The sequence below is a fragment of the Anguilla rostrata genome, chromosome 1, assembly GCF_018555375.3.
Source record: "Anguilla rostrata isolate EN2019 chromosome 1, ASM1855537v3, whole genome shotgun sequence".
NCBI lineage: Eukaryota > Metazoa > Chordata > Actinopteri > Anguilliformes > Anguillidae > Anguilla > Anguilla rostrata.
In genome coordinates this window covers 33,599,283-33,627,106 of record NC_057933.1, presented here as the reverse complement: position 1 = coordinate 33,627,106, position 27,824 = coordinate 33,599,283, and the positions used below count along the sequence as shown (strand labels likewise).

The following is a 27,824-nucleotide window of genomic DNA, read 5'->3' as shown; positions in this document are numbered from 1 at the left end:
AGCTTGCTCATTTTGCAGTTCTCAGCCTGTAACTCTCCAAGACCTATTTTTCAATGTCTGATATCTTATGCTTTCAGGAAAGCACTGACATACTCATTGAATGATTCAATATATTTGTATTCTTTGATTTGAAAAACATTATCTGTTATTATGAGAATACTAATATTAATAAGTCCATAAGTTCAATTTCTTACAAACCTTTTAATTTTGTTCAAGCAAAGTCAAGCACAGACATAAAAGTAGCAACTAGTCTGTTTTTATCCTCAAAAGAAAAAACAAGACTTATTTCTAAAATAAATACCCAGTTTCAACATTTGTTTTTTCACAAGCTGTTAAAAGTGAGGCTTAAAAGACACTGAGTCATCAATTAAGATTCCTATATATTCATATGAAGAAATAGACTCAATCTAATTGCCCAGAAGGGTAATGACAGATGTAGGGTTTAGTGAATTTGTGAAAAACATGAGTTTTGTTTTGTCTGCTTTCAAAAAAAGTTTAAAGATGAAGGTTTGCATTAGATACATTATGACCAAGAAGATATAAATAGGGAAAAGGAGTGTCCCCAGGACTAATCCCTGTGGCACACCCTTGGGTATGCTAAGAGAGTTAGAAGTACACATTCCAATACTGAGAAGTCTATGCTTCAATATTGCATGATCCACAGTGTCAAAAGCTTCAGATAAATAAATAAAAATCATTGACTACTATATATATATATATATATATACATACATATATACACAGGGTTTGTCCTGCATAGAGAACTACGAGGCGGCCGCCAAATTTCGTGCCATCTCCAGCTCTCAACAAAACTCTGACGGGTGTCTTCATGGAAAACACTATTTTCTGACAAGCGTTGACCCTGTGGATTTCTGTCATTTGTAACTGCAATTGTGGCATTACGCCAATGTGGTGGTGCTGTATCATAATCAGCACAGTGCACCGGGAAAGGCGCTGCCAATACTGCCAAAAAAGAAGACAATAGCTGCCATTTTCCTCAAGGAATTTCCTCAAAGAGCGTAAGGCAAGTTTTATTTTTACCTACAGCTGGAAAAAATTTTTACCTATAGCAGAAATTTTTCAAGTGGTGCCCTGATATTTCATTGCTGTTCAAACAGGTGAATATTGTTTCTTTTGCATCCAAGCACATCCAATTTCTTAAAAAGGTTTCCTAAACTAGCTAACTTAGTGATATTTCTTGTAAAACTAGCTAGCTAGTAGTCAGCACAGGAGTGCTAGCTGCTATCAAAGCTAGCTAGCTAGGCATAACTGTCAAAGTGTCAAAGTCAAAGTGTCAAAGTGTTTTTATTTGTCAAGTGCACAGTATAACACAGGTCATTCTGAGCAAATAAATTCTTATGACATGGCAGGCAGCAACTACGTAGGAGCAAGAGCAAAAATATCAAAAAATATCTAAAATATATCAAAAAATATCTAAAATATACATAATATTAGACATAGTATTAAATATTAGCAGCAAATAAGTACCAGCCTGTACAGATGGGGGATATGGACAGTGAGAATAGGAGTATTAAATATTTAAATGTTAACCATATAAAGTGCAGGAGTGCTGATGAATATGTGCATAAGATTGTACATTGAACGTACATAGCATACACAGGAGGTCATGTGATCAATGTGATCCCAGAGATTAATGTTGCTGGTTGAGAAGCCTGATGGCCTGAGGGAAAAAACTGTTTGTGAGTCTGGTCGTCTGTGCCCGGATGCTCCGGTAGCGTCTACCAGACGGCAGCAGTGAGAACAGACCATAGCCTGGGTGGCTGAAGTCTTTTATGATTTTCTGTGCTTTCCTAAGGCATCGTGTGTGGTAGATGCCTTGCACAGAGGGGAGGTGGCAGCCAATGATGCGCTCCGCTGTCTTCACCACCCTCTGGAGGGCTTTGCGGTCAGCAGCGGAGCAGCTGCCGTACCAGGCAGTAATGCAGCCAGTGAGGATGCTCTCAATGGTGCACCTGTAAATTGATGAGGGTTTTGGCAGACATGCCAAACTTCTTGAGTCTCCTCAGGAAGTATAGGCGCTTTTGGGCAGTTTTCACTGCTGCGTCTGAAAACTGCCCAAAAGCGCCTATACTTCCTGAGGAGACTCAAGAAGTTTGGCATGTCTGCCAAAACCCTCATGTCCGTGAGCTGTTAGGTTGTTAGCCAGTGCTATAAGTTTTCTAAATTAATGTTACATCCCATCAGTGTACTGTTTCCAGCTTTGCAGATATGGCTCGTCGTAAAATCAGCGACTACTTTACTTTGCATATATTTCACGAACGGATTGTCCAAGACAATATATGACCACTCAGACTCAAAAGGGACATCTCTACACGTAAAACCAATGGTAAGGTTGTATATTTTTTCAATATTCAGGCCTAGAATTTGCTAGTTCACGTTACTCTCTCTTGCTGTTGTGGTATTTTAAAATGGCGGTTGCTGCCGGTGAACAAACATAAACATGGGATGACGTATTTTTGACGATTTCCATTGACCAATCAACGGTCTGCAGTATCGAATTTCAGCACGGATCGTACCTTTGGTATCTACTCCAGAGTAGTAGCTAAAATCAGCATGGGTACTTGCGGCCCGGCACGGGTCAGTTGGCAGTGGAGAAAGCAAAACAAAGCAGGTGCACGGATTCCGGCACGGCACGGCACGGCAAAGTAGTGGAAAAGCGCCATAATTCTAAAGGTCAGGGTGTTTGTCAATCCACAATAAAACAAATTGTCTACAAAGGGAGGAAATTCTGTACTGTTGCTACTCTCCCTATGAGTGGGCATCCTGCAAAGATCATGGCAATAAAGTAACGTACAGCTCTGAAGGAGATCAAAAAGAACCCTTGGATAACAGCAAAAGGCCTGCAGATATCTGTTGAACTTGCAAAAGTTTCTGTTCATGAGTCCACTATAAGAAAAACACTAAACAATAATGGTATTCATGGGAGGACATCACAGAGCTGCTCTCCAAAAAAAACTTCTATTCTATGAAATTTTACAGGAGAATGTCAGGGTAGCGGCACCATCACCTGAAGCCTAATAGAAGTGGGTGATGCTACAAGACAATGACCCAAAACACGAGTAAATCAACAACAAAATGGTTTAAACAGAAGAAAATTCATGTTTTGGAATGATTAATCAGAGGCCAGACCTTAACCCATTTGAGATGTTGTGGCATGACCTGAAGAGGGCTGTTCATGCAAGAAATCAGAAAAATATCAATGAAATGAAGCAGTTTTAAGGAAGAATGGTATAAAATTCCTCCTAACCATTGTGCAAGTCTGATTGGCAGCTATAAAAACATTTGGTGGAGGTTATTGCTGCTAAAGAGGTACTACCAGTAACTAGATACAGTACAAGGGTTCACATACTTTTTTCCAGACTGAACTGTGAATGTTTAGACAATGTGTTCAATAAAGACAATGAAAGTGTAATTGACTGTGTGTTATTAGTTTAAGCACAATGTCTTTGTTTATTATTATGACTTAAATGAGGATCAGACCGTACTTACATGGCCAGTTGCAATGCATTAGATATGTAGTTTAATGTGCCAGTGTTTTAAGGATTTGGTTGAGGAGTGATAGTTAACTCTTATTTAAGACTTAGTTAATAGTCCGCTCCACTATCTTCTATTAATTTTGGAGCACAAGACAGAACACTGTAGCATATTCTCACTGTGTGTGCCCTTTTCATCCATTGGAAAGTTGAACAGATTTGCTGATCTTAAACTTATCAGGGTGGCCCATATGTTCTTTGCAGATTATGTGGTATTTCTGCTAAGTGAGTGGTTTACTCAGTAACACTGTATTTTAAGGTCTGCTAATAAACTACTAATAAACCACTATTAACTCAATGAAGGGTGATTTTGACATTTGACATTTCACTACCCTCAGTTTTTTTTTTTTACATATTAAACAGGTTTATCCAGTAGATAACCCATATTAAAACCCCTCATTTTTTCACAAGACTTGTCCGTATCTAGAAATGTCAAGCTTAGGCCTGGATATGATTTGGATTGGTTGGTAGGCCCTATTATAGGAGGAAAAAATTATTTTCCCTTACAAAAAAATGTGTTCACTGGAGTATATCTCCAAAACAGCTCAGGTCGTTTCACAGGCAAAATGGAATTTTTAACCATATAGTTTGACGTGTCTGAGCAGTTTGGTAATTCTGTGACTCACCGAAATAGGGAGCTGCTGCTGGGGGGGGGGGGGACATTCCAGTCTATCATTCGCACCATTTGTCACCTGCCTGCCCAGACTACGTCTACAGTGCACGGCGCAGGCCATCGCCTGCTGGATTGGTCATTTTGGGGCTTTACCAGGCAATGCCTGCATGTTTCAGTCTATTCAATAGGCAACCAACGGTTTTTGTGGGTCATATGCAGTCCAAATGCATTTATTGTCTTTTTTCTTTTTTTAATAATTTGAATTCCTGTATTTATTTTTATTTTTAATTGTTTATGGTTCTTATACTGCATTGTGGTCCTGTATTTTGTTTTAAAATCATTTTAAAATCAGCTTGAACATGTATAGCCTTGTCCAGTATTTTTCTACATAAAATAGTAATATTTGTACAAAGAAAAAAACTATTATTGGGAAAATATGAAGGGCAGAATTGGCAGAATTGTAATAATTTGAACTTTTTACTCAATTATAAGTAATGCAATCAAAAGTTGTGAAATTACATTAACAAGAGCACTCGTCTGCTACCCTAAATCCGATGTTACAACTGTGAAGTATGTGCAGGACCATTAAAGCAGAAGTAACAAAGTATAACTGCATAAATGATTAATATCTGCTATATTTATGGGACAAAATGCTGTTGGTTCTACAGAGCATACCGTGCATGGATGTTAGAAATAGCTCTTTTTTTTCGTTGTTGCCAAAAACGGTGCCTATGCAGGATTGGATCAGTCCATGTAGTCAGGTCAATACAGAAGAGTAAAGAAACCTTTTTCAGCCAATCTTGATTATCTGTAGGCTGTATGTCATTTGTTGTCCAGTTACTAATCATGTGTGAGGTGGAAACCAGGTTTCACCTCTTCTATATCTTTCTACAGTATATGTATGTTCTATTTACACTCTATATGTAGATGTGACAGCCGTGTCGCATAGGGACAGACCTTCTGTTTCGTTGCATAGCAATGTCTATAAATAATAAGTACAAGTCAAACCTATGCTGCTTTGGAACCAGGAGATAAATAATCAAAATAAGTGTATTTACAACATGACTAAACCACCACTCATCCAATCCTGCTCAGTTCGGTTAAGCCATGCCATTGTTGTGAATTAATGATGGCCTTAATTGATATAATTGATATAATGATATAATTTTTATTTCTATCATTTGAGCAACACCAAGTAACCCCCTTGGTTTTATTTTGTTTAAAAAACTTAAATATACTGTTGTTATTATTTCTTAGTTATAGAGCATTTAAGCTATTTATCTACAGGTTTAATGAGAAATGAAATTATATATGCTTAGGCAATGTTCTAATTCTGGCGGAAAAAAAAGTTTCTCTTATTTATGAGATTCCTTCTAACTCAATTTTTGAAGAAAAAAAGAAAAGAAAAAGAAAAGTGACAGCCCAGCTCTGCTCTTCCTGCAAAAGAATGTCTTGTAAGAAATATCTAAATGATTAGTGTATCATTACCCTCATCTTCCATTGCAGTGGTAGACAACGGAAATTAGCAGCACGCCTTGCACAATGCACACGGCTCTTAAAAGGGAATGAAAAGAGGTAATTTCATTGGGTATTAAAAATGCAGCTGCACCACTGATAATACATTCAGTATAATCCAACCCAGCCTGTAGGTGTGCCACTGCGCTTTCTGCTCTGTGCTGCTGGCCAGTGTTCCTGAAAATACCTACGATCACAGGCCACCTGCAGTGCACCAGCGCTGTGCCACTGACTGCACCCATGTACCGTGCAACATTCATTCTGAAAAAGAGAGACCATTGTATTATATATCATTTGATTTTGCAATGTGTTTGTCATGAGAAAGTGATAACACTAATGCATATAAATGTAGACTATGAGAAGTATGCTTACAAATACATGCATGCAGACACGCATACACCATAGCCAGTTAGGGATCTAGACTAGTGTGATTGGGAGGCATAGCGAGGTTTTGGGGGGGCCAAGTTAATCACATAATTTGTGATGAGTAGCGCAGTGGACCTGGGTGTAAAAATGTGAAGTCATTTTTTAAGAAACGCTTGTGGATTACGGCTATCCTTATGTGAATTTTTACAGTCTTATCAATGTTGACCGTTTAGCACTGGCGCTTTGCTATATATATAAAACAATGGCTGTGACAAACGGTGTGGTGGCGCCATATAACAGGCTGGTACCATCAGAAATGCAACAGAAATCCACCCACTTTATGTACTCACTGATTTGATGGCCATCCAACAAGCCTTCATGTACAAAATTATGAGCAATATCCTCCAATTACAGTTCTCGAGCTCACAGCTTGTGTACCGCTCTTTCCTGCTCCGTTTTCTGTGTTTTCTTCTGAGATCCACTGTTTGTGGGCTTTCCAGTAGATCTTGGAACACGGCTGTGAGGATTCGTTTCCATTCAGCCACAAGAGCATTAGTGAGGTTGGGCACTGATTTGGGCATAAGTCCTGGCTCGCAGTCAGCATTCCAATTAATCTCAAAAGTGTTTGATTGGGTAGAGGTCAGGGCTCTATGCAGGCCAGTCTATTTATTCCCCACCAAACTCAGAAAACCATTTCTTTATGGACCTTGCTTTATGAATGGGGACATTGTCATGCTGAAACAGGAAAGGGTCTTGCCCAAATCATTGCCACAATTCTCTAGAATGTCATTGCATACCGTAGCATTAAGATTTCCCTTCACTGCAACTAAGGGCCCAGCCAAAACCATGAAAAACAGCCCCAGGTCATTATTCCTCCTCCACCAAACTTGTCGACTCCATGATGCTGTCCATAATTCTCTTTTCCAATCATCTACGGTCCAATCTTTGTGTTCTTTTACTCATTTTAACCATTTTCTTCTTGCCTGTCAGTTTCAGAAGTGGCTTATTCTTTGAAACTTTGCCTATAAGGCCAGCATCCCGTCATCTCTTCACTGTTGCAGATGAAACTGATGTTTGGCTTCCAGCTGAGGACCTGTGAGGTGTCTGTTTCTCAAACTAGAGACTCTGATGTACTTGTACTCTTGTCTAGTCATGCATCTGGGCATTCCACTTCATTTTCTAGATCCAGTTTGCTCTCATCTTTCAAGACAATTGTGCACACCATTGTACGGAATCCTCAGTTCTTCAGCAATTTCATGCATGGAAAAGCCTTCATCTCTCAAAAGAACAATGAACTGTTCTATAGAAACACAAAAACCAAACTTTCAAAATGCCAGTTATAGTTATAGATACTGTAGCAACTGAAAGATATTTTTTGCTTAATTAACCACTTACTAATGGCTATGAATTGTGACTTGACCATCATTATCTTGTGCCGGTTCTTATACGACCGGCAACATTACCTAATATAACATAATGACGAGAACAGGCCATTCAGCTCAACAATGCTTGTCATTATCCTGACTAAACTGTACCTAGTGCTCATATTACCTACAGACTACATTTTATTAAACACCGTAACAAGCCTGGTCTTGAAAATCCCCAGAGTTTCTGCACCTACTACATGAGCTGGCCGGCTATTCCACACATTGACTACTCTCTTCGTGAAAACATTCTTCCAAATGTCTGTAAGGAAATTACCTTATTTTTTTTACCCTATTTTCCATTTATGCGCCCACATTCTACTAACAGTACTCAACCTGAAGAATCTCTTGTAGTTCACTTTGCAAACCGAATCGCAAAGCACATTTCCGTGGTTAATTTCGGTGTTGTCTGTACTAATCACTATACATTTGCTCAGTCAACTTGTTAGCAAGCTAGTTAATGTTAAACTTGGTCAAAATTCCAGAAGTGAAATTAAAGTGTTGGTGTATTTTACCCAGAAGTATTCAAAGAATAGGACGTGCAAAAAAAGAAACGTTCTTTAATATTGTTGTTTGCTTATTTTTTTAAAGAAGGTAGACGACTCTTTAAGTTTTGAAGAGTGTTGAAATGATCAAGAATGGATTTCAGAAATATAAATGAGTATCCCACAAAGATTACTAAGGTACAAAATAAATTTAAACAATTATAGGCAGTTATTAGAATGGAAACCTACCCTACATGAACACAAATGACTGCAAACGCACATCCTAGTTTTATATACTAAATGTGCTTCTTATGTCCAAGTGGAGGTAATAAGCCCGAGTCCTCAAGCGATCCAGGACAGTTGTGAAAGACTAAGCAAAAAAAAGCACAAATCGAAGAAGACAGCTTCATCCTGTTGTTATCTGCTATAATGCCCCTTGCTGTGATGTTTTAAACTGCAGCTCACACATGCTTTGAATGAGGAATTTCAGGATTCACATTTTAGAATGCAACGACGCATGAAACCAACTTTCCATAGATCGAAGGGCCTGTGTTTGCGTACTTACAACAGGGTATGGTTCAGGCCCTAGTTAGCAAGTAAGCCAGTATAACAAGTAATAAGATATTTGCCTGAGTCAGAGGTGGGATTTTAACCCGTGCCTCTCGCTCATCTGAAGGTTCCCTCAGCAAATGCATTACCGCTGAGCTGCTGGCAAACTAGCTACAGGAGGAAGTCAGAAGGTACAGAAGTTAATGTTCTTAAGGGCTGAGAGTCTGTAGTCATTGGTTATTTCTGTAGGAGACCCTAAAAAGTGTCAAACTCTCAATGCTGTCTAGGATGCTGTCTTGTGGCATCACCCAGCTTCAGGTGATGGACCACTACTAATTTATTGATATAATTTTGAATTCTTCATTCCCTCAATGATTGCAAGCTATTCAGGGCCTGAGGCAAAGCAGCTGCAAACCATGATTCTCCCTCGCTGCTTCACAGTTGGGATGAGGTTTTGGTGTTGGTGAGCAGCGCTTTTTCCCTCCCAACATGTTGTGAATTTCTGCTAAAAATTTTAACTTTTGTCTCATCCGTTCACAGAACATTGTCCCAGAAGCTTCATGGAACATCCAGGTGGTCTTTTGCAAACTTGAGCTGTGCAGCAATTTGTTTGGGAGAGCAGGTTTCCTCTGTGGTGTCCTCCCATGAATACCATTCTTGTTCACTATTTTTCTTATTGTGGACACATGAGCAGAGACTTTAGCAAGTTCAAGAGATTTATTCAGGTCCTTTACTGTTACCCTAGGGTTCTTTTTGACCTGCTTCAGCATTGCACGTTGTGCTCTTGCAGTAATCTTTGTTAGATACCCACTCCTATGGAGAGTAGCAACAGTACTGAATTTCCTCCATTTGTAGACAACTTACTGTATTATTAGTTTGAGAAGATTGTGTTTGTCTATTATTGTGACATAGATGAAGATCAGGCCACATTTAATGAGCAATTAATACAGCAATCCATGTAATTCCGAAGGGTTCACAAACTTTTTCTTGCAACTGTATGTGTAAGTTTTTTGTGTATGTTTCCGTATGCTTGTATGCATATGTATGTTCATGCTAGTTTGTGTGTGTGTGTGTGTGTGTGTGTGAGAGAGAGAGAGAAAGCACACTCACAGCCAGCAGAAGACGTTTGTCCTTCTCAGCGGAATTCTGTGTGGTCTCCAGCATGGCCTGATGCTTCTCAGACAGCTTTGCTAAAATGTGGGCCTGGTCCTCCTTCAGACGAACTGTTTCCTTCTCATACTTGAGGCGCATGTCTGTTACCTCCTTTTCATGGGCTTTCTTCTCCCCTCTAAGTGTCTGAAAGGACAGATGAATCAGTCAATCAAATTCAGCAAAATAAAACAGCTTTCCCAATTTCATACAGTCCAGAATGCAAATGAAATTCAACCAGTATATGGAATGGTAAATATCAATTTTAGGGTTCGAAAATCTAAGTGTATACTCTTTTTATATGTGTCACGAGTGCATAGTTGCACTCACACCTACACATACACACTTTTCTTGTGGTTTCTTTTTTCTTTTCTTTTGACACCAGCTGCTTACATCATTCCACAGCTGATGGTCCCTTGAGGGGAGGGGTTGCCTCTGAATGTCTTAAAAGCAGTTCCAGGTGATCAAAGGTGTGGCAGAATCTGGCATGCTTGGGTAGAAAGTTTAAATGGGGTGTTGGTTTGCCTCTCAGAAAAGAGGATGTGAGTTTGACCAGCTTGTGGTCATAACGTCGTAAAGAATACATGCGCATTTTGGATAAATAAGAAAAATCACGGCTCAACCATAGAACAATGCCAAAAAGGGATGCCAGCTATACCTTCCAAACAGCTGGAGCTCGCTGCCAGTGCAGACAAGACACTACGGTCATGGTATCTACACTTGTAAAAATATCAGTCAAATTAACTGCATTTAAAATGTTAGTGAGCAGTCTACATTACTTTTTATGGTGGCCCCATTGTGACACAAATGTACTGTCATTGTTATGATGATGATGACAGTGATGATGATGGTGACGACAATGATGATAATGATGATGATGGTCCTATATACAGATCTTGTTATAATCTGGGATTAGAAATATAAACTATGCATTGTCTTCAATTAATGTATTGTGTTGTGATAATCCAGAGATTGAGTTGAACATATACTCAGATATTATACATAAATTATATCTATCTCTATCTCTATAAATTAGAGCCCAGGGAGTGGTTCTTTCTTAGATCAAGGGTGTTTTGAAGGAAACAATGCCAAATCAAAAATTCATACTCTGTTTTAAATATGGATAATGTGAATTAAACTGGCCTAATTGTGGATTTTGCCATCCCATACCATCAAATAAAATTAACCATGTCTTAGGAAGATGGTTTTCAAGAATGTAGCAGAGTATGCTGAAAACAGTTTGATTTATTTATTTTATTGAATTTTAAAAAGCAGCATGGATAGAATTTAAAGGTGATTTTAGATTAATTTTTCCATCCCATAATTCCGAATTACTACAGTAAAAAACCATAGCAGTCAGGGAAAAACTACCTGGGAAAGTTGTTTTCAAGAATCTACTAGAATCTTCTGAAAACAGCTTGATTAACCCCTTAGCGCACATGCCAAATCTTGCCAATCCTTGCCAATTTAGGGGGTACCCTATTTAAAGCTTTATAACTCCAGATATGAACATCACAGAGACATGAAAATGGCTTAAATGAAGCAAGACATTTGTACAATTTACAATACTAATGCAGATTAGTTTATATTCATAATTTTGGAAGAAATAAAGTGCGACAAATGCAATTGTCGACAAAAAATCTAAAATGAATTTGCACTTTTTTAGTTTGCAATGAAATACTGAGAGATTGCATATATACAGCAGGTTAAACTGTACATGTGGTGGATCAAAAACTTCTTGACCACAAGTTCATAAAATCTAAGGGTGGATATGTAGAACTACTATAGATGTATGAAGCAAAAACTAAGCAGTGTACTCAACATCTCCAAATCTATCCAAAATGTCTAAATAATGCATTGCTGTGAATCACAACATATTCACGTATTTCACTACAAATCAACTGTTTTGACTCAAATCACTGTTGCATCATTTTCAAGTCGGAATTACAAGCTTTCACTCAGTACAGTGGTCTAAAATATCTAGGGGTCCAGAAACATATCCAAAATCTCTCCAAAATTAAATAAAATTATTTTTGTCCATTATAAACATATAAATGAGCTTATGAAGATTGAACATTGCTTATCAGGTTAAAACATAATGCAAAAATATTGTCACACGATGCGGTACAGTACCTAAATGTGTAATTAACTCTTGTATGTATTTCTATACTTTGTACTCTCGTATGTTTTCTTGTATGGGGATGGGACGACAACATGAAAACAATTTTCAACCGTCCACCACGTTTTGGCAATGCTCCAACTCTCACGTCATCACTGTTGCATGCTTCACAAGAACTATTACACTACTAACTAACGCTTACATTACAGTGAGAAATATCCAAATTATATAATACCACTAACCTATTTAAAGACACTCGCTTTCAAAAATAACATATATAACCGTAGTATTTTGAGCATTAATATTTACATAGCAATGATGAAATCTTATCTGTTTTCAGTAAATGGAGACAGAGACAGGAAATAAATGATATAGTTCTATCCACTCCTGTCTTACACCAGAAAACTGTCAGCTAGGTCTATCATCAGCAAACATATGGCTTAGCTATGCTCAGAAGTCCTCAATGATAATAGTATTTTCCAAGAAATTTCGAAAAATCGTTGACAAGTTTTTGTTAGCAGCGTCTTTATTTTACTACTACTATGTGGATGCGTAATTGAATGCGATTATAAGAACATTTCCGGTTACGCTGACCTATAAAACGCTATTCCGAAAGCACAATTAGACATGTTATACATCGTTAGAAAGCTTCTACTCTCACCTACTGAATAAATGAATTGTCAATCAAGCCAGACTGTACTAAAAAGGGCGACGACGCTGTAAACAACAGGTGTGGTATTAAGCACAGCTATTTTGGAAGGTACCCAGGCATCACACATGCGCGTATATTTCCCAAACGGATTGTCCAAGACAATATATGACCACTCAGTCTCAAAAGGGACATCTCTACACATAAAACCAACAGTAAGTTTGTATATTTATTCAATATTTAGTCCCAGATATTGACTGTAGAATGGCATGGTATAATTTGTTTATTTTTATTGTCTTGTTTATTTTGTTATTCAATGAGTACAGTTTTCACTGGTGTATTGGCATATTTTAGGGCTATTGTTGGGTTTATCTTGTTGCTATGTCAGAATACGATTTTTTAGTTTTGAAAGAATAGTTCTATGAATGCCCAGATAGACAATATTGTCCATTATGTCATGGGTGGGGGGTGTAGTTGCAGATGAGACTTGAAGATGAACGGCCAGAGCGACAATGGTGGTGCTTTGAAACTTTATATTTGGCATAGTTACCGTGTATCGTCTACTAATGAAACTAGAACACAGAGTTTCTGTTTTCAACTTATACTTTGGTTGCAGGAGCAATGAATGTCTGAGTAGAGCAATCTAGGCACGCCGGTGTGCCGGCCACTAGGGGGATTACACTAAGTGGTTAATAACTCAACTAAGTATTTGCTTATATCACGCCGGTCGCCATTTTGAAATTTTCCTGTGCGAAAACGAGGCTATGGTGGGAAGTGTTCTAGGAGCGGTGCTTACATGAAGCAAAAATACATGAAGCAGAAAAGCGATTTGAGCCGGTGATGCTACTATGGCATATTGTTGTGTACCACGCTGTACGTCGTATCAAAGACGAGAATGTGATCAAGGCTTGTCTTTCCATCGATTTCTGAGTAACCCGAACACCCATCGCCAGTGGATTGCCAAGATAAGGAGAGATGTGGGACCTTATTTTCAGGTAATGTAATGAGCTAGCTAAGCTAGCGTCTAAGTTAGCTAACTTATCGTTAGCTTACCCTGATAATAACCTCCAAAAGTTTGTAAGATTAATCAACACTCACCTTAACACATCTCTCATCTCAGATCACAGACAACACAAGAGTGTGCTCCAAACACTTTTCCAAGGACTGCATATTAAGATCGTTTGAACAAACTGAAAACCGGGAGTGTGCTGTCTTTGTTTACATGGTGTCAGCCCAAGACCAGAAGGACAATTCAACGCTTCCAGAGGTAACTGTCATCTGACATTAGCCAAATCATTTCCGTATCAGCATGAAAAAGATAATAAATGCATTGGTATTTGTCCCCAATTGCCATGTCTGTATAGGGATCCTGTTTGTGTCAAAGGGGTAAGAGCATCAACATCAGGATCAGAAAGGGAACCATTGTGAGTATTTGCAGTTATGTTTTTAAACCTTAGCTATACTGATAGGAACTGCCTGAGATCACTGAACTAAGATCATCAAGAATAATGTTTTTGTCATGATTTTGTAGTGTGACTGGTGACTTTGATGAGGAAGAGGAAGAAGTGGACGTTTCGAATCTGCATGAGGAAGAAACATGAGTTACCAGTTATGTACAGGGCTGCAACTAGTGATTGCACTCATCAATAAATCTATCGCTTATTACCTTGATTAATTGCGTGTCTTATCTGTAAAATATAAAAAAATAATGGTCTAAGCCCATCACATGTTGGTTCAGAGCCTAAAGTGATATCTGATAACCACCAGGGTATTCATTTTATGATGATATGCATCATAGCACTTTAGCCCAATGTTAGTATTTTTAAAACTGTAATCAGGAAGTGTGTGGTATTTTAGTTCATAAATAACAAAATGGTTAATCCTTCATTAAAATTATATTTGATTTATTTGTCGAACAATCTTTTAATTGTTCTAACTGTAGTTGTGTTGTTTTGGGGTGATGACAGGCCTGGAAGATCAGGCTGTGCAAAATAATAATCATAGGATGAAGGTATACTGCATATTTGTATCTAGAATACTCTGATTTCCTTCTTCACATGGATTTTTTAGAGTAGTGTGGCAATAGCTTATCTACTGCCATGTGCTCCCTGCCTCACAAAGCATGAAAAAGTACATCTGGTAAAATAAAAAACTGAAAACATTTTGAACAAATAATTATACTATTTCAATGTTTTTAGAGATCATTTTTACTTTTGCTTAGTTTTTAGTTTATTTTTTTAAATTATGTGTTGTTAAGTTTTGCATTATTTTTATTTATTGTTTATAAAATATATTTGGATAGTTTCAGTCTTACTTTTACAATAACTTTTTTTTGTAATCCCATTTTCTTTTCTCTCCTCTCTAACACACAGTTCTAAGCAGGTTTTGGAGGCATTATGTGATCATGACTATCAGGAGGAGACCCTGTCTGTGGAAGAACAGCTTGATGCAGCACAGAGGGAGATTGCTCGTCTGCAGGAAGAAAATGAAACCCTGAGAAGTGAGCAGTTTCATCTCCAACGCTTCCAGTGTGAGCCCATGTTGATCATGTTTTACACAGGATTTAAAGATTATGACACTCTCAAAGCAGTCTTCCTAGCTCTAAAACCTACAGCAGAGTCTATGGTTAGATGGAGTTCAATGCAGAGGCTAAATCACACAGAAGAATACATTGTGAAAGCTGGGTTCCATGCACAACACCTATGCCTCTTCGACCAGTTCTTCCTGTTCCTTTGTCGTGTGCGGCAGGGGTTTTTCACTATGGATTTAGCTGTGCGGTTTATGGTATCACAAGCCACAGTCAGCAGGACTTGTATAACATGGGGCAACTACCTGTTCTTTATGCTTGACACACTACCAATATGGCCAAGTATAGAGGCTATAGATGAACTGATGCCACCATTCTTTAAAAATACATTCCCCAAAGCACAGGTGGTGCTAGACTGTACTGAGATCCACATCCAAACTGCAAGCTCAAAGGTTCTGAACACGGTCACATACTCCCATTATAAAGGTACCACAACGCTAAAGTCACTGATTGGCATTACTCCTTCTGGGTCAATTAGCCTAGTCAGCAACCTGTACACAGGCTCCATCTCGGATAAGGAAATTACCAAAGAGCCAGGCATTCTGAGCCTCCTGCAACCAGGTGACGAAGTCATTGCAGATAAAGGGTTTCTTATCAGAGACCTCCTCACTGACATAAATGTAAAACTTGTAATCCCAACATTCTTGGGGCCAAGTGGGCAGTTCAGTAAAGAAGAAATTACATACACACAGGAGATTGCTCGCTTGAGGATCCATGTAGAGAGGGCAATCAGGCGCATCAAAGAATACCATATATTCGACGGCGTCATACCCCTTTCACTGTGTGGTTCAGTTAACCACCTATGGACTGTTTGTGCTCTGCTTACCAACTTTCAGGGACCTCTCTTTTAATCCTGTGGTAACATCTATTTGAAGGGGGTTATCCAAAACTCATTCTGCATTTTCCCAACAATATACGTAGTTCATGATTACAGACTATAAACACAAAATATTAAATTTTTCTGAATTTCAGTATTATTTTTATGAGCCCATTTCTTTTTAAATGCAAAAACTCTCCAATTTAAAATAACAAAATGTGATTTTTTTTCTCCCCAAAATGCATCAAAGTGGATTTTGGAAGTTCTGGATAATCATTCTTCCTTTGAGAAACATTGAAACTTATTGTAACACAACATTGGCAGTTCAGCTCTTATGTACTTTTATTGAACTGAAGATAATTAAATGTGATTAAATGTTTTTATAATTACATGAATGTAAGACAACCTGTATGCTGGATAATCCTGAACCAATAAAACAATGCATTGACATTTTTTAATTAATTCTCATAATTCATTCTTTATGTAAAAATACTGACTCTAAGTTTTTTTGAGGAGTTTATATCTACGGTCTCCTCATCTGCACAGGGCAGGCAAAAAATACTCAAAGAAGAATATGTCCAGCTTAGTTTTCATAGACTCCCATTTCTCAGCATCAAAGTGGATCCGCTCCAAGTGGTAGTCGTTGGTGCAATGGACAAAAAAAATCACCCCACATCATCCCTGTGATGCCCATCTGTCCCATTACCTGGTAATGGTATTCATGGTTGGGTTTAAGGGCAAAAGCACCATCTGGCCCTGCAGAAAGGTAACAGCACTCAACCAAACTGTCCACATCTGGACCCTTTATCTCCAGAAGCCCCTGAAGAAGCCCAGCGCTGTCAACCACCTTACGATCAGGTGAGGCACCTAAATGGGGGGCATGAGGATTAATGATGAAGCCACAAGGTAATGTGTGATTACCCGTTGCCTGTTCATATTGTGCCGCTGCAATGGGCTCCATCTCTAGCCCCCTTTTCATTGCCCTTGTCTGCATAGCCCTCTTCTGTCTCTGCATACTGGCTGCTAAGCTGTCGAAGTCTGCAATCCTTGAAATGATCCTTTTAAAAGCAGATGAAGTCAGACGCTGGGAGCGAACACGGTGCCAGGTCTTGTTTGTGCTCTGTTCCCTTGTTTCCATCGCCAGTGACTCTGCATCAGAGAGGGTGATAGTCATGCCACAGTAGTAGTTGCTCTCATTTTCATTTAGAGCAGTGGCATAATTATATGTCTGTGGTGGCAGAGGAAATGGTGGGTGATGGTCAGTGGTAGTGGTGGTGGGCAGGGCGAGGGCCTGGTAGGTCAACACTGATCCACAGGGCAGGTCTCCAAACTCTGTTGCAACCTTGTCCACTGGATGTCTGTTTGATGCTAGCAGTAGGTGATACATTTGACAGTTGCTTCCAATATCAGCAAGGTTCTTTTGAAGGTCATGAGCAAACTGACCACTTGGTAGGGGGACTGGAACAGGGCAATAGAGGTTGGGTATGTTACCATCACAGGATCTTTTATATTTATTTGGGAGTGTATTTGCTGTGGGTGGCTTTAATTTTGAAACTTTTATTATATTAATTGGTTTTGGGGTGAGGCCTAATGTACGTGGAAGAACATGCCATGTCTGTGGCAGTGACGTTTTACTAACTGTAGGAGCGACAGATTTGCAGTCTAGCTTAAGAAAATGTGAAAGAGTGTATAGTAGTCCAACTTGATGACTACAGTGACCCTGGCTAGCTTTGCAATTGCACTCTGACTGCCCAATAAAGGGGCCTTCAGATGGAAACTCCACCTACAGTGACAGAAAAGAAACAAGGTAAACAAACCATAAAATGTTTATTTTAATAAGATACATCCTTAAGCTTTAGAATGATGTTTATAGAACCAAGTGATCAAGAAAGAAAATGAAGGGACAGTCCAACTTTCCTTCCCTACACTACATACTGCGCCTTGAGGGAGTACAAAACAGAATATGATACATGCTCCTTATTAAATGGAGATCAACATCGTGGAAGTGTTCTCTTTCCAACTAAGCTGGTAATCCCTTGAAACTCTTTGGAAATGGCTGAAGTTACTTTAATGCTGAGTCTGTCAATTAGTTTTTTCAAACTTGTAAAATAAGCCTACAAGTGTAAGCTCCTTCCATGATGTATTGTTAACTGATAAAAGCTTAAAAATAAAGTTTGAACTTGTTAACTAAGTTCAAACTTAGTATACGCACTTTTGTAGAATCATGGGTTTTCAGTAGTGAGGATATATAATCAAACAGCCTCCTGCAATAATTCCTTACAGTGGTGCTGAAGATTTTTTTCTATGTGAAAACCCATGATCCGTTTGAGCGGAAGTACCTGACCCTGCAACAATTTATTCATACTCATTTTATTTTAACATCTCGCTTTTTACAATAGTCCTCTTTGTATTGTTTTAAGTGTATTTGTTCTGTTTTGTTATTTTTCTATGATGAGTGCAAATCAAATAAAATCAAATACCCCATCAATTAATTGTGCAGACCATTGTGTAATCTATCATATGTGTTTAGTAATATGCATCCAGCTCTTTTAACCTGGCTCAGGATAATAGTGCTTGTGCAGGTTGTCCAGCAGGGAAAGGTGATAACGTTTTGCAAGCAAATTCGTGCAAATTGAACAAGATAAACTTGAACTTGAACACTTGTCTACTACCCAAATGCCTGTATATTGTAATGGGTGTCATTTTTTCTCAATGAGCGAAACAACTTGGCCCTCACAACACAGCCTACCTCACTGGTCCAGACTGAAAAATCATTGTAGCCTGTAATGTTAAGCTCGATGACCCAACGTTGTCACAAATGTTGGTTAACACAAAATGTAACGTTACCTTGACAAAATACAGCACATTTCATTTCTTAACAAGCATTTTGTGCAATGTATCAATAGTTTACCACAAACTTAGAAAATTAAATGAAGCTTATTTATGACTAACGCTAGCCGATCAAACTGCTAACAATATTTTAAATTTTTCCCGTGAAAACTGCCATACTTGTTTACATTTTGGACAGATTTGGCTAGTTGGTAAATCTATCGCTGTTTCCGTCGCAGCACTTTCGACACAAGCAAAATCGGAAACGCTATCCTAAAATTTCTTCTTACCGTGAAGAGTGCCTGACTCGCAACCGTAGTAATGTGTTAACACGACGGCACAATTATGTCGAGAATTACCATCTTTGGGGAAAAAATACTATATTCTGTAAATGCATTTAGATCAATCCTACTAAACTATGCATAAAAAAACAAACTTTCGTAAATCTCTCTCAATTTGTGTCGAAAGTGCTGCGCCGAAAACAGCGAAAGATTTACCCACTAGCCACATCTGTCCAAAATGTAAACAAGGCAGTTTTCACGGTCGGGAAAAATTTTATGACACCGTTTGCTGATAAGCTAGCACACCGACACATAGCCTACGGATGGCAAAATCGTTAACTTACCTTCGATATCAGTAATGTACCCCTCTATCCAGTTGCTGTATCCTTTCAATAAAACTGCTCTTGGTATTCGACATCCCTCCTCAGCCCATTTTTCGACGTCGTTCATCATAAAATGTGGTAGCAGCTCAAGGTTTGTGGTCCAAGCCATTGTTGTTTGATCGTACTTTCACTTCAGGTTTCCACTTGGGCGACGCCCACCTCGGCCTCTCTTTGGATTTCAAAATGGTGGCCACGTGAAATAAGCCTATTATCAACCTTATGACACCACATACAGGTAAATACAAAATTACTGGAACAGTGACACTGTTTTTTTCATATTTATGGCTCTGTACCCTGTCCTGTGTACCACTTTTTAGAGATAGTCCCCCATTTTAAGGGATCAAAAGTAATGGCACACATAATCTGAAATAAAATCATCATATTTAGTACTTGGTTGCACATCCTTTGCATTCAATGACTGCCTAAACTCTGCAATCCATAGGCAGAGGTAGCGAATCCATGTTTAGAAAGTAAAAGTCCTCCCCATTATTTTCTTCCAATCACCTGGATCTGCTAACGAGTACAATTTTTCAGCCATGAGATAGAACAGATAATTAAAATTGGCTGCTAAGTCTAGATAGCGCAGTAGCGCTTCCTATAGGGGAGTTTCTGAAAAAGGCGGTTGGCTGGGTGTGAGGGGTCATTGGCGATCTTCTCTGCTCTCCTTTTGGCCCTGATGCCATCCAGTTCCTTTATAGAGGGCAGCTGCTGACCAGTCAGCCTTTCCTTAATTCGAGTGATGCGCTGGATATTGTCCTTGTCACGGGCAGGAGCTGAACCACACAGTTATTGCTGAGAATTGAGTCAGGACTGGTTGCAAGATGTTGAGTCTTTTAAGCTGACAAAGGAAGAACATCCTCTGGTGGGCTTTTTTGATGATGGAAGTAGTATTGCTTTCCCAATTGAGGGTAGAGATGGTGGTACCCAGGAATTTAGTGGATTCCACAACATTCACTGCTGTGTCATTTATTGCCAAGGGATTATACAGGAATGATTTTTTGCAGAAGTCAAGCTGCATCTAGACTATTTTTTGAGTGTTGAGCTCAAAATTATTTTCTGCTCACCACGTTGCCAGGCAGGCCACCTCATTCCTGTTGGTAGACTCATCGTTGTTCGTGATGAGGCTTATGAGGGTCATCTGCAAACTTTATCAGTTTGACAGAGGGGATCACTGGAGGAGCAATCATTGGTGTAAAGAGAAGAAAGGAGGGGTGAGAGCACACATACTTGTGAAATTCCTGTGTTAGTGGAAAGGGTGTCCAACAGGTAGTGACCCTGCCTCAAATACTGCCTCCTATCCCATGGAAGGCTGTACATACAGTTGAATCAGTTTGCTGTTCAGCTGCTCTGGTCTGACTGGATTAAATGCAGAACTGTAGTCTACAGAAAAACATAACCCTTGCATACGAGCCCGCAGAGTCCAAGTGGTTGAGGGCATGGTTTAGACACAGGTTGACTGCATCCTACACTAATCTATTTGACCTACATCCAAATTGTCCAGTAGGAGGAGGTAGGAGGTAGTGGTCTTCAGGCAGGACAGGACCAGTCAAAGCATTTCATGACTCCAGATGTTAAGGCTACTGGCCAGCAGTCATTTAGGTTGGTGATCCTGTCTTTCTTTTGGATGGGAACAATGGTAGAGGTCTGAGGCAAGCTGGTACTTATGCTAGGGAGGTCAAACCTGTTTTGCCGATCTTTCAGAAAACATATTTTGTCAGTTCATTCTTCATCCATAATGTCATAAATGCTACAGTATAATCAAATAACAACATATAAATTGTCAGTTTGCCAGGATATAATTGTTGTTCTCTATATGATTTTTTTAATTAGCCACTTCCCTCCGCATGTAATTACTGTCGTTGGAAGGAAACACATCATCACCTGTGCGACTTTTAGTGTGGGGTTGTCTGTTTTCCTTCAACGAAACGAACCAATATTTTGGTATTTGAGCAGTGAAACTAATATACTATATGCATTTACTGGTATATATTGTTATGGGATGCGTCATTTAATGAAAAGCGTACACTCAAAACGCAATATGTGCCAAAATGACTCAGCTTCAAACAGCAGCCCCGTAGCTTCAAAATTCCATTGCAGTTGGGGACTGGAATCGACCAGGCTCATGTCCCCATTTTCACTTTAATAAAAAAAAATACCCATTCATAAAACTCTAATGCTGTATACCACACTGTAGATAAGACCTTCACAAAGACATACATGTAAGAATTGTGTTGTTCAAACGAGTTTTCCTGTTGACTTAGCCACCATTAAACATGTACATTGGCAGCAGTTTATAGCTGGCTATGGAATACTGTTCTGTTGGCAGGGGATTCAGATTCCTGAGGGTTGCACATGTCTCCTTTTCACAGTAATTACAAAAAACACCCATTCGTAAAACTCATTCGTGGAACTCCCATTGTGATTACATTGCAGGCAGAACATTCAACTTCCCAACTTATGCATGCATGTTCAATTGGTTTCAGGACAAGTGAATGATTTAGCCAGTTAAGAACATTCCACTTTTTGGCCATGAAAAACTCCTTGGTTTCTTTATCAGTATGTTTTGGGTCATCGTCCTGCTGCAAAGTGAAGCACTGTCAAATTAGTTCTGCGGCATCTAGTTGAGCAGATATCATGTCTCTTCACACTTTCCATCACTTTGGTACAGGTTAATACTTGTCTCATTTCTCCATAAGACAGTTTAAGAACTGTAGTTTTTTTAATTTACTGTTCAGCAAACTCTAATCTGGCAATTCTGCTCTTGAAGCTTATCTGTAGTTTGCATCTGTTGGTGAACCCTCTGAGGTTATGCTAGTGTAGCCTTATCTTTATGGTAGTCTTTGACACATCTACGCTCTCATCCTGGAGAGTGGTATTTATCTGTTCTACAGTTGAATTGTTTCTTCACAATTGTAGGTATTCTTCCATCATCCACTACAGTGGTATTCTGTGGTCTACCAGGTCATTTGCTATTATTGAGCACATCAGTGTGTTCTTTAGTTATATTTCTTGTGCCTGAATGATGCAACATACAGCTGGTCAAGAAACAGCTGATCAACCAATTGTACCATTACTTTTGCTTCCCATAAAATGGGGTACTAGGTATAAAAAGGGCTATAATTTCAACATGGATCACCCAATAGGAATGGAAATTCGCTCAAATTACGGCTGTCAGTTTTCTCTATAACCTTATATTCATTGTTTCACTCAATGTGCTGAAGGATTTGGCAAAAACAAAAACTGTTATACTTTCATAATACTCTTGCATTTAGCTGTATATAAGTGGGCAAATAAACAAAGCCACAAACTGTGTGTGCGTGTGTGGCACAACAATGACGTCATATATTTATTTAGTTTATTTTTGTATTTGTTGTGGCTTGCATTTTTTTAATAGACAAATATGTATTTAATATTTTTTCTAAGCAAGTAAGAATCTACCTATGAGTACACGTTTACTCAAGTAAACAGTCTCAACCATTGTTGAAGCACAATATCACACAAATTTTTGGTGCTTCAACAATGTCTCCTTCTCTGTTCTCCATATTGGGATGGCAGGTATGCCATCCCGCCAAGTTACGCCTTGGCGGGGGCATGCCCCATACCTATACAGCACCGAGAGTTTGGCACTTTTCAGGGTTCCCCACAGAAATAACCACAACAGCCACAGACACTCAGCCCTTAAAAACATTAAATTCTGTACATTCTGACCCCATTTCAACAGACAGAATTCATAAACAACTTCACATGTCCACACAATAAAGCCCCAAACTAAGGGGATTTTGCGTTTTCTCCTTCTTCTTCTTCTTCTCTTTCTTCTTCTTCTTCTTCTTCTTCTCATTCTTATTTTTCCTGCCACCTATCCCACTAACAATGTCTCCCCATTGGACATTTCACTGACACCAGCCAAATCTTCACCTACATGACCCAATCAAAAACGCGCATACACACGCAAAATACCCATACCTTCTTACTCTGCAACTTTTCCAGTTTAAACAGCTAGTCCGCCTGTGGCCTAGTGGGCAAGGTTACAATCTTGGGAACACGGGGTCGTAGGTTCAAGCCCAGCTAGGAACATGTTTCTTTAACCTGCTTCAACCCTCACTAATAATTGTCTACTAGCCTACTTATCAATTATTGCTTTTGCACCATATCTACCCGCCGTTCACCGTTCAGTTATTAACCGGCTACAATATTGCTAAGCCATATGCATTATGACTTACCGTCTGTACGTTCAGTTATTAACCGGCTACAATATTGCTAAGTCATATGGATTCAACGGGAGCTCTTCTGTGCTTATTGGCCTGTGTTCTTCTTTAAAACCACCGGCAGGTTTGCTAATGATATTTCACGCATTGCATAGCTATGGCATGGGGCTGCACTAAACGAAGTCACAGACTGGTAAACCTCCAGTTTAAGGCTTGAATCCCGACTCGCCCTCAGGCAGATCATTTCCTCTTTTACACTAACGTTTTCTTGCGCTTATATTTGCTTTAACAAAACTCACTCACGGCCACCCATATGCATTTCATGACGGCAAATGTATTCCTTTTATTTAAAAGTTACACCAGTTTACCACTGTGCCATTTCTACTAACTATATTTCTTCACTTGGCTACCGTACAAAACCTTCTTATCAGCAAACGCCACGTTTCTACATTCATGTTACCTCGCCCTGTTCTCTATCTAGCCACATAGGCTACAAACAATTACTACGTCTGCACGTTCTGCAACTCCGCATTAAAACAGCTAGTCCGCCTGTGGCCTAGTGGGCAAGGTTACAGTCTTGGGAACATGGGGTCGTAGGTTCAAGCCCAGCTAGGAACACGTTTCTTTAACCTGCTTCGACCCTCACTAATAATTGTCTACTACTTATCAATTATTGCTTTTGCACCATATCTACCCGCCGTTCACCGTTCAGTTATTAACCGGCTACAATATTGCTAAGCCATATGCATTATGACTTACCGTCTGTACGTTCAGTTATTAACCGGCTACAATATTGCTAAGTCATATGGATTCAATGGGAGCTCTTCTGTGCTTATTGGCCTGTGTTCTTCTTTAAAACCACCGGCAGGTTTGCTAATGATATTTCACGCATTGCATAGCTATGGCATGGTGCTGCACTAACGAAGTCACAGACTGGTAAACCTCTGGTTTAAGGCTTGAATCCCGACTCGCCCTCAGGCAGATCATTTCCTCTTTTACACTAACGTTTTCTTACGCTTATATTTGCTTTACCAAAACTCACTCACGGCCACCCATATGCATTTCATGACGGCAAATGTATTCCTTTAATTAAAAGGTTACACCAGTTCACCACTGTGCCATTTCTACTAACTATATTTCTTCACTTGGCTACCGTACAAGACCTTCTTATCAGCAAACGCCACGTTTCTACATTCATGTTACCTCGCCCTGTTCTCTATCTAGCCACATAGGCTACAAACAATTACTACGTATGTATGTTCTGCAACTCCGCAGTTTAAACAGCTAGTCCGCCTGTGGCCTAGTGGGCAAGGTTACAGTCTTGGGAACACGGGGTCGTAAGTTCAAGCCCAGCTAGGAACACGTTTCTTTAACCTGCTTCAACCCTCACTAATAATTGTCTACTACTTATCAATTATTGCTTTTGCACCATATCTACCCGCCGTTCACCGTTCAGTTATTAACCGGCTACAATATTGCTAAGCCATATGCATTATGACTTACCGTCTGTACGTTCAGTTATTAACCGGCTACAATATTGCTAAGTCATATGGATTCAACGGGAGCTCTTCTGTGCTTATTGGCCTGTGTTCTTCTTTAAAACCACCGGCAGGTTTGCTAATGATATTTCACGCATTGCATAGCTATGGCATGGGGCTGTACTAACGAAGTCACAGACTGGTAAACCTCCGGTTTAAGGCTTGAATCCCGACTCGCCCTCAGGCAGATCATTTCCTCTTTTACACTAACGTTTTCTTGCGCTTATATTTGCTTTACCAAAACTCACTCACGGCCACCCATATGCATTTCATGACGGCAAATGTATTCCTTTAATTAAAAGGTTACACCAGTTCACCACTGTGCCATTTCTACTAACTATATTTCTTCACTTGGCTACCGTACAAGACCTTCTTATCAGCAAACGCCACGTTTCTACATTCATGTTACCTCGCCCTGTTCTCTATCTAGCCACATAGGCTACAAACAATTACTACGTATGTATGTTCTGCAACTCCGCAGTTTAAACAGCTAGTCCGCCTGTGGCCTAGTGGGCAAGGTTACAGTCTTGGGAACACGGGGTCGTAAGTTCAAGCCCAGCTAGGAACACGTTTCTTTAACCTGCTTCAACCCTCACTAATAATTGTCTACTACTTATCAATTATTGCTTTTGCACCATATCTACCCGCCGTTCACCGTTCAGTTATTAACCGGCTACAATATTGCTAAGCCATATGCATTATGACTTACCGTCTGTACGTTCAGTTATTAACCGGCTACAATATTGCTAAGTCATATGGATTCAACGGGAGCTCTTCTGTGCTTATTGGCCTGTGTTCTTCTTTAAAACCACCGGCAGGTTTGCTAATGATATTTCACGCATTGCATAGCTATGGCATGGGGCTGTACTAACGAAGTCACAGACTGGTAAACCTCCGGTTTAAGGCTTGAATCCCGACTCGCCCTCAGGCAGATCATTTCCTCTTTTACACTAACGTTTTCTTGCGCTTATATTTGCTTTACCAAAACTCACTCACGGCCACCCATATGCATTTCATGACGGCAAATGTATTCCTTTTATTTAAAAGTTACACCAGTTTACCACTGTGCCATTTCTACTAACTATATTTCTTCACTTGGCTACCGTACAAAACCTTCTTATCAGCAAACGCCACGTTTCTACATTCATGTTACCTCGCCCTGTTCTCTATCTAGCCACATAGGCTACAAACAATTACTACGTCTGCACGTTCTGCAACTCCGCATTAAAACATTACATTTAAAATCATGATTCACTCATAAGTATAACTACTAGCACTGAACATGAGAAAAACACGTTAATGTAATAGATTGCACACGTTATTTAACCCTCCACTTCAACAACTACCGTTAAATACAGACTGTTATATATACCGTTTGATAAGGAAACTAAGCTCGCTCATGGTCACTTCATTTACTTCGCACTATAGTCTGTGATCATGTCAACCTTCACCTACATGCCCATTCTGCTAAAAAACATATTGTTTCAACTACGCAATTTCATCATTTTGCCTAATTTATCTCACACTGTTGTTATTTTCTCATATGCAAAGCCTGCTGGGACATATGCGTCTGCTCCTATTCTCCACTATCAACTTTTCCGGTTCTAGCTTAACAAAACAGCAAAGAGGATTCCTATCTGCAGATAAGCCTATCAAAATGCCTTATAAACCTTACAAACACTAAAAGTGCATCTTCACGAAATAACACACAACGGAGCAGGACAGAAGTGTACACAAGTTTCTACCTAGGCAGCTCTAATTCTATGGGCTTGCTGATTCTTTTGTCAATCAAGACTCGTTGGATGCCCGTCAAATCCGTGAATAGCCTACATAGCTACACTGCCCATATTTCACCTTTTCTGATGCGTTTTTACAATTATGCCACCGCACCATTTGTCACAGCCACTGTTTTACATATATAGCAAACCGAAACTGCTAAACGTACACGCTCATCAGACTGTACAAATTCACACAAGGATAGCCATAATCCATAACCGTTTCTTACAGGGTCACTTCGCATTTCTCACTCTCGTAATAAAACGCTTTGCAAAAAGAAATGATATCTCATAAAAAACACGTTTTCAACATACAAAAATGCCAAGTTACTCACACATACAAGACATACACCGTGAATAACTCATTCATTCAGACTGCCAAAATCCAGGCCTGCCATTAAAAGTATTGATATCAAAATGACGCCAAGTTACGGTACTACAAACAATATAGGCTATCTTGCCTCACCGAAATTTAATAACATGTATTCCAAAGCAATGCTAATATTTCTCCAATTCTTTCAAGTCACTTGGCCCTGTGTTTTGTAATCTTACCATATTACAATGTCATGCAAACGTTGTGTCAGATCAAAGTGTTCAATATTTCGTATTGCCTCATGGAACACATTGAAATTCATGTAGAAAACTGCTGGTCAGTCACTACAGGAAGCATATTTCTCCAGAAAACATATGTTTATACTTGCTTCTGAACTGAATTTCACTAAATGTACAAGTGATTGTATATTTGCAACGTACAATAAATACATGTAAAATACATATTGTACATACATACATAGAGAACTTCTTTATCCCCATGGAGACATTTCCCTCGCAGCATGTTACATTCACATTTACGCACAGACATTTATACCAAGAAACATACAATCATTCACGCAACAGAAAGGCTGAGCACCAAAATACATACATACCAATACAAATTGGACATATAGATGCCTATTCAATCAATCTTGACTGTGAGAAAGCCATCC

General features: G+C 39.3%; 1 protein-coding gene across 5 annotated transcripts in view; it reads right to left on the bottom strand.

Annotated features, from left to right (window-relative positions):
* LOC135255016 (protein FAM184A-like) overlaps positions 1–27,824 on the bottom strand; it is a 135,399-nt gene that overhangs the window by 74,172 nt on the left and 33,403 nt on the right. For all 5 annotated transcript variants that reach the window (XM_064335695.1, XM_064335716.1, XM_064335710.1 and 2 more), the window contains exon 5: positions 9,617–9,802. In XM_064335695.1, the coding sequence (XP_064191765.1) occupies positions 9,617–9,802 (186 nt within the window). The remainder of the gene's footprint in view (positions 1–9,616; positions 9,803–27,824) is intronic.